At 42.7% G+C, this 8,976-nt stretch overlaps 1 protein-coding gene across 1 annotated transcript; it reads left to right on the top strand.

The window, feature by feature from the left end:
- LOC127334222 (UDP-glycosyltransferase 85A5) lies at window positions 1–1,983 on the top strand. The gene is made up of 2 exons (XM_051360640.2): window positions 1–727; window positions 995–1,983. Exons 1-2 carry the CDS (start codon window positions 199–201, stop codon window positions 1,933–1,935), a joined length of 1,470 nt encoding a protein of 489 aa, XP_051216600.1. The 5' UTR covers window positions 1–198; the 3' UTR covers window positions 1,936–1,983.
- The last annotated feature ends 6,993 nt before the right edge of the window (window positions 1,984–8,976 follow it).

Here is an 8,976-nt window from a genome sequence, read left to right as displayed (position 1 = left end):
AGAAAGCCAACGAACTGCAGTAGGACGGCGACCTGTCAGTCACTGCTGAACTGAAAATATTACGCCGCCCACCATATTATACCAGACGCGTCAGGCGCAAAACGTAGTGACCGAGTACTGACTAGTGAGTAGTGAGTGAGAGCCAAGTGAAGCGAGGAGTGAGGCAGTGAGAGATCTGCAAGGTGAAGCAAGCTAGCCATGGGGTCGATGGCGCCGCCGGGAGAGAGGCCGCACGCCGTGATGATCCCGTACCCGGCGCAGGGCCACATCACGCCGATGCTGCAGCTGGCCAAGCTGCTCCATGCCAGGGGCTTCCACGTCACCTTCGTCAACAACGAGTTCAACCACCGGCGCCTGGTGCGCTCGCAGGGCGCGGACACGCTGGCGGGCGTGCCGGCGTTCCGGTTCGCTGCCATCGACGACGGCCTCCCGCCGTCCGACCCCGACGCCACGCAGGACGTCCCCGCGCTCTGCTACTCCACCATGACCACCTCCCTCCCCAGGTTCAAGGAGCTCGTCGCCAAGCTCAACGAGGAGGCGGAGGCATCCGGCGGAGCGCTGCCGCCCGTCACATGCGTGGTGGCCGACAGCACCATGACCTTCGCCCTCCGCGCAGCGCGGGAGCTCGGCCTTCGTTGCGCCACGCTCTGGACCGCCAGCGCCTGTGGCTTCCTGTGCTACTACCACTTCAAGGATCTACGCGACCGTGGGATCATCCCTCTCAAAGGTACCATATCTGCATGTTCCTATATCCACAACACCGGGTTTCTTCAATTAGCAACTAACGCATGTTGTAGTCTCTTGATTTGTCGCTGTTGTGTTGTAATTGTACCATGTTGTCCTCAACTCCTGCCTTATTGCATCATAAGAAGTGTATAATAATCGTATTCTGCAAGCTGGATTTTATTTTTGCCGTGTGAAGATCTAGCTAGTAGAAATTTCCGAGGTCACATGGAGTCCACTAGTAATAGATTACGAGTTCTTGCTGCTGCAGACGAGGCGCAGCTGAGCAATGGATATCTGGACGACACGACCGTCGACTGGATACCGGTGGTGCCCAAGGACCTGCGGCTGCGCGACCTCCCGAGCTTCGTGCGCACCACGGACCCGGACGACATCATGTTCAACTTCTTCATCCACGAGACGGCCGGCATGTCGCAAGCGTCGGGGGTGGTCATCAACACCTTCGACGAGCTCGACGCGCCGCTGCTCGACGCCATGTCCAGGCTCCTACCGACCGTCTACACCGCGGGGCCGCTCCACCTCACCGTCCGCAACAACGTGCCGGAGGAGAGCCCGGCCGCCGCGCTCGCCTCCAGCCTGTGGAAGGAGCAGCACGCGCCGCTCCGGTGGCTCGACGGCCGGGCGCCTCGATCCGTGGTGTACGTCAACTTCGGGAGCATCACGGTGATGTCAAACGAGCAGCTGTTGGAGTTCGCGTGGGGGCTGGCCAACACCGGCTACGCCTTCCTGTGGAACGTTCGACCTGACCTCGTCAAGGGCGGCGAGGAGGCCGCGCTGCCGCCGGAGTTCTCGGCGGAGACGGAGGGGCGGAGCATGCTGTCGACCTGGTGCCCGCAGGCCAAGGTGCTGGAGCACGAGGCCGTGGGGGTGTTCCTCACGCACTCCGGGTGGAACTCCGCGCTGGAGAGCATCAGCGGCGGCGTGCCCATGGTCTGCTGGCCCTTCTTCGCGGAACAGCAGACCAACTGCCGGTACAAGTGCACCGAGTGGGGCGTCGGGATGGAGATCGGCGACGACGTGAGGAGAGCGCAGGTGGAGGGGATGATACGGGAGGTCATGGAGGGGGAGAAGGGGCGAGAGATGCGCCGCCGCGTGACGGAGCTCCGGGACTGCGCGGTGGCCTCCGCGGGGCGTGACGGGCGGTCCATGCGCAACGTTGATAGGCTCATCAACGAGGTGTTGCTGGCTTAGAACCCGCCTCGTTGCCAACATAGCGGCGGATGCTTTGGAGATTTAATTGTGTACCATGCATAGTTATAGTAAGTACTTGCATGGATTAAAAGGATTTAAGAACTTTGGATTTTACGTGTGATTTTACGGCCGAAAGAAAACATAACTGACTTCAGCGGCCATCACTCACATCCCCAACCTCCCCGTGGCCGGCGGAGGAGGCCGCTCGACCGGTGCTTGGTGTCTTTACGGGCCTCGTGGTTGGCACCACCATGGCGATTCATGCTAATTTGTCGAGAGAGGATTTTCTAACGGAGCCGGTAAGTACCGGCATCATCGTACTGTTAGTTCCCTCGCGATTCATGCTAATTTGTTCTCTATTTTATTATGATATGATATATCTATGATATTTATTAGATATAAATAAAAAATGTTATTTCAACCACATTATACATTTATTTCGCGCATATTTAAATTCTTGTAGTTATTTTTTGTTTCAAGTATCACGAATCACGCCTTATATAAAGAAAATACGAAATTACCAAAATTTCTTTTTGCAGATATATTATATGAAGATGATACACACTAGATATAGAAAAGAAATCTAGCACAAAACACGAAGAGACGAGCGGTGGATGGTTCCGTTAGAATGGACTTTCTGCATGGGTGTCACGAAGTTACACTCCCGTCGGCACCTTGGGCACGTCGAGTACATCAAACACAACTGTTGGCGTTGGTGGGAATGTCAAGGTTGTTCAAAGGCTAGCGGATCTTTATGCTCATGTTTAGTTCGAAACCGCTAGGTGGTGGCAGTTGCAAGGAAGGATGAGACCCTTCAGTTTGCTCTATGGTCAGGAGTGTTCACATTGGATGTGTGAAGATGATGCTACACATCACATTGCGCAAATACGGTTTCGCTTGCTTGGAGTTGTCAATGTCAGAGGCGTCTTCAACTCCTCATGATGAATACTTCCCTAGCGATCAGTACTTCACATTAGTGTGTTCGGCAACGGGGGGCAACAACACGTGATGACTTTGTTTTCTGGTATTGCTCTTTCAATACCGACTCTTAATTAGTCTCCCGTGTGAAAATATTAGGTTTAATCTTCATTGGTTTCACATGGCAATGACGGTTTTTTAATCGTTTTCTTGTTGAAGGTGTTGTCTCGAGATTGAATGCATAGTTTAAAAAATAGGACCGGTGAGGCGACTAGTTTGCTAGTCGGACCACCGGTTCATCCGGTTCGATGGCGACAAGAAACCATTATTTTTAATTAAAATTTAAGAAAAATTTGAAACAAAATGACCATAAAGAGTGAATTCCATGTTTTACCCTCTAGGTTGATCTTTTTGACACTAATTACCCTATTTAGCAAATTTTCATTCTATTTACCCCATTTAGCATAAGTTTTGCCAAATTTTACCCTCTAAAATTTTGTGACCATTTAAACTGGTACGTCTTAGCTGTAGGTACATATATGGGCCATGTAGGAAGATTTTCTTCTTCGTTTCCTTCTTACTGTTCTTTCCTGTGATTGGAGGGACAAATATACAATGTTCTCATCTTGATACGTATGCAAACTGGTGCTTAGCTACAACGTGCAGTAATGTGCTAGTTACTTTGGCCAAATACATGTTGCTGGCGCTGAGAACAATTCTGATCCCACCACACGTTGATGGCATTCACAAAGGTTAGCTTGTTGCCAGCGTTGCTACAAAATCAGAGGCCCTTTTTTCTATTCGCCGGCAAATATAATCCCTAAATCTTTAGAGATACTTTCATGTCTCACGATCTATACACCTAATCCACCTACCAAAATACCTATACTGGAGAAATAACCCGAATGGACTAAACTAAGAAATAAGTGGGAGAACAATGGTCATGACACACTGCTCAAAATGCTCACAAAATTTTAGAAAGGGTAAAAATTGGAACAGCTTTTGTTAAATGGGGTAATTAGAATGAAAATTTGCTAAATGGGGTAATTTATGTCAAAAATGCGAAACTAGGGGGTAAAAAGTGGAATTTACTCGACCATAAAAGATATAAATATTAGTATATTTCAATATGTAAGAACTAAACAACGTGAGTTCAAATGGTATTGGACGTTATATGTGGAGCTATTTCTTTCTAGATGTAGTTCTTTCTGTTTTTTTACTGTTTGTACTGTTACCTCTTAAAAAAACCAGTGAGGTCGTCAGTTTAAGTTTTTTTTCCAGTCGAACTACCAAATCGGTCTGGTTTTTAAAAATATGTCTCCGGGATATGGTGATTAGACTGAGTGATATCATTGACTAGGCACTGTCGCCTTTCTAGAGACATCACTTATTAGAATCTTTCTCGGAACCTAGGTGTTGTGTCAATGGTGGTTGTGGCATATTCATGTTGCTGCGAGCCTCTGTTTGTTTTGCTTGGAAGTGCCTTTTTTTCATTTCTATTTTCAGTAATTAATAGCTACCCGGGCCTGCCGCCCGGTTTTTCATTTCTATTTTAACCATGTGTATTTTTAATATCTAGACTAGCTCTCGACATCACATTGTTGTAGATGCTAGATATAGTTAGTATCATGTGGAACTTTTTCTTTCAAAAAAACCAATCTAAAATGTTTTGAGAAGCTAATTAATTAGCTTCCCAAAACGTCTACAGAGGAACTTTCCTCGCTAGAAAACGATAATGTCAATGATGGTGTCCCAGTTTCATAGGAAAAAAAAGATGATGGTGTCCCAACGTGCCATGTTTGCTGACATGCTTGCATTGGCTACACCGATCGCAACAGAGAAACAAACCCATAGGAAGAGAACTCTCAGCACGCTGCCACGAAAGGAAACATGACAAGCCCCAAGCTATCAGTAGGGTTCTGGTGATGGTGCCCAAATTGGGCATTTTCTATGATCGGGGCTGGTGTCCATCACGACGTCTGTATATCCCGGTTATTATCTGGGTGATTAGGATTTAGGAGACGTGACGCCGGGGACGGATGACACCAGGATCACAGGTGGTGGACTCTTGTACGCATGTATGGATCATCGTCGGTGTAGACTAAGCATGGACTTGCTCGTTAGCTACCATCCAAGTGCTGTTGTACCGATCGGTCCGTCCCTGCGTACAGCTGATAGCACATCAGAATCAGATACGGTTTCTTAAAAAAAAAAAAAAAACGGTTGGAGGCTTGTAGCTGACAGTATGGGCCGGCCGGCGAGAGAGCTATCCTCCGGCATTAGCGGGGGATAAGAAACATTGGACTGCAGATGGGCCATGGGCCTGCGTTTTAGGCGGCAAGCCCACTGGTTTCGTATTGTTGCAGTGGAGAAAATATGTAGACGGGAAAAAACATTGCTGACATTTCATAATGAAATGTTCCGTTTATGTGTTAATTTTCTCCTTTAGATTATCTTTTTGATCAGTCGCGTATATAAAAAATGTTCATATATACATCATATAAAACACCAATGCTAGTCGTGAAAATGTATATATTACTTTCATCCTAGTCATGGAAAGTGTTCTAATCGATCATGTAAATTTTTTTTTACGTAAAGTTTTATTCTTTCTTTTTTGAATGTGTGCATTCGTATTATTATTAGGATACTACGTTGTTGCAAAGGCTGGATGTAATTGATATCTTCGCGATATAAATATATTCTCTTTATCGAAAAATAGTGTTCACAACACATATACGAAAATATTAAACTTTTTGTTGTTGTTCCTTTTCAATCTACTGTGTAAACAAATGACCATTATGATAAAAAATATCTACCGGTGAACAAACTAAAATGCAGGACTAAAATGTCTACAAATTAATATTAGAGATATTTATTATGGGATTACTATTCCTAGTCTTATGCAGCGACCATAACTAAAAATATAAGAGGCAGACAGGAACAATTCAAAGATGAAGGGTTCAAGCTAAAAAGAAATATCCGAGATGTTGGAGAGTTATGTGGGCTAGTTAAATTTATACCATGCACCACTCAATGGGGGATGTTTCGAAATTGAAGTCCTGTATGAGGTTGAATAGCTGTATTGTCGAGTTGTACTAGTTTAACACGACTCAAATCCAGGTCGAGCAAGAGAGATCTTTGAAGTGACTCTTGGGAAGTATAGTGCATCCCGAGTTTCGTTAGACTGTTCACAGTTCGTATTATCATATAGTAGCATCATGTATATGATACAAGTGCATGATACTATCTCCATAATGCATGGTATCATAGAGTCGTGTTATATTCATATTAAATTATTAATTTCTAGAATCTCAACAAGAAAATTGTGTACATGCTTTGTTTACAGAAACTCAATTCGGCACCCGGGTGCGTATGATCCCTCTACCATAAAAACATATTTTCAAGTGTTAAAACATTTAGACAAAAAAATTTGCATGTACATCTCTATAATATATGTGTGTTCGTCAAGTTTCACGAAAAAAATGATATTTTTGTAGTCTACGTGAAAAAGAGAAAATTTATCTTGTGACAAGTCTTTGTTTTAGCACCGAATTTTATCTTTTTTACACACGCCACACGATAACTCGTTTTTTCACGAAACGACTTTGTGAGCGCGTAGCACATGAAGATGTACGTGCGAAATTTTTGTTTCAAATTTTTTAACATTTCAACATGTGTCTAACATGCATTTCAAAATAAAGGGAGCATACGCTCCCATGTGCCAAAACATCACTCCCGTTTGTTTAGAATTTTTTTAGTTTTACGTGCTATGATACAATATCTTCTATAATATCACTATCAACTCTTGCTTTATTAATTGTAGTTAGACATCAGTTTTTTTTGCATGAACCTAATTCATGATGATACTATCTATGATACCCACTGTGGGTAGTCTTAGTCAAGGCTCTTTCCTTGGCGCTCTCCTAGCACATCTCAAGTCCGCACTTAATTACATTTTCTAGAAAAAGATATTGGTCGAATTTCATACCGAGACAGAAGGAGTACAGGATGGAAAAGTAGAGGTTAGTATATTATATGTTTTTACATGGTTAGGCCTCAATGCCCATTGTCACACACGAACATATTGTAATCATTTCTTTAAGTATATCAAAGTTTATTGATGTGAATTAATCAAATAACCAGGTTTCCCAAAAGATGCACTAACTAGTGCAAACTACAATATCAAGGACGCAAATTTAGAAATAGATTGAGAAACTAACAATATGAAGAAATATAGTGACACAGTTACAATAACGTTATGTGATGTAGTTAAATTTTGTACCCATGCAATATAATATTTAAAAGAAATGTAGATTGAGAACCTAACAATATAATAACGCAATTTTGTGTACAATACTGCTCATTTATAACTTCACGTACATGATTAGTAATGATATATCCATGTACTAAATAAAATCTACATTGTCTACAATATAATATCGCGATTTTGTGTACAACGCTATGATCATTTATAACTTTATGTACAATATAGGCAGCCATGTACTAACTAAACTCTACATATATAACAATATATATGGGAAATCTAACTTCCTACTTCACTATATGTTTAAAAAATAACTGAACTTCTATGTTCATTTTAAGTCAAATTTCTCTAAATCAGATTTCTCGATTCCAATTTTTTTTTTGAATTTATGAATTTCATGAAAATTCTATGAAAACTAAACAAGTGGTTTAGATGTTGATATATCTTCTGGTAACACTTTCAGACTTCGAGAATCGCACGCGATCTTTCACGTTTTTTATTTGTTGATGGTAACGTGGTGCTTTATTGATTAAAACGTATTTATACAAAGGTGTTCCCGGATGCAATCCAGAGCAGACTATGAAATAAACTAGAGTTTACATCTTAACATGATTTTGCTAAAACATGCGATGTTTCATTAAGAACACGCTTCACATGGAAGAAGGATACTGAAGTGAAGCCACTTACCAACTGCTTGATACTAGTCACAACCAATCCAAAGACGATCTATCCATATGTCATGAGTTGAATCGTTGTACTAGAGAGAGACAATCAAATGCAAAAATCAACTTGCTCTTTCCTTCCCTTCATCTCAACTCAACCGCACGCCGAAGAGCCAAAGCCTCTGCATACTTAGGTGGTTGGAGCCTTTGTATATGCCGGTGACAAGCCATCAAGCAAGTGCACAGGTGATCTGTGGTGACCCAGCGTACCACTGCATGGTGTAGTACACAAGTCGTTGATATAACACAAGTAAAACACCGTTCCACTCATATTACATTCCTCAGAGTGGTACAACAGAAACATATGCGAGTCCAAGGCATATCTATAGAAGGATACACAAACTATTTACAGAAGATCAACACAGCCTCCTACTTTACAGTGAGGTAAAACTTCAAATAAGCTCCAGAAGAATGACTCGTAGTCTAACTTATTGCTAACTTTTAAGTTTTATTGAGTTATGGTTTGATTCTTAAAGAATGTGTTGTTGTATGGAATACCATGTTGAGATCTTTTATAAGATCTTGTAATTGATCCTTACTTAAGATGTTGTTTGTTGTAAATCTACTTTCATTTGATCTAGCCCATAGATCAAATCATCTCTACCCAAAACAGGGTTTTAGCAAAGATCAGAGTGAAGTTTATAGCACTTGACTTGATAATCTACTTCAATTCCAGCAAGTTAAGTGAAACTTCAGTTAATGTGGTAAGTTTATTTGAAAGCGCGAAAATTCCCCGGATTTTTTATGCATGAATGCAATGCACACTTTGGTGTTCTCTCATTTTATTGCCTCTAAACCTGGGATATTACAGCCCCCCTTAAACAGAACTTCGTCCCAAAGTTCGAACGCTCTCATGTTTCGGAATGTGAAACTGACTTGAATAAATCACAATCCTTCAAACTCCATGGTGATCTCATTAGGTATAGTTGAATATATCCCTTGTCCAGATCCTTCCTGGAATCTTCTATTGTCTGGCACTGATACTTTCTTCTACTCTATGATTTCTTCCAACACTCTAAGCTTCTAGTCTCGCTCTCCAAAGATTCTTGAATTAGGACATCTTCTTATGCTAATGGACTTTACTAATGGTTGTGGTGATAGCTTCCTATCTGGGTACCCAAAACTTGGTTTACCAGC

This window comes from Lolium perenne, chromosome 2 (genome assembly GCF_019359855.2).
Source record: "Lolium perenne isolate Kyuss_39 chromosome 2, Kyuss_2.0, whole genome shotgun sequence".
Classification (NCBI taxonomy): Eukaryota; Viridiplantae; Streptophyta; class Magnoliopsida; order Poales; family Poaceae; genus Lolium; species Lolium perenne.
This window is presented reverse-complemented; position numbering and strand designations above follow the sequence as displayed.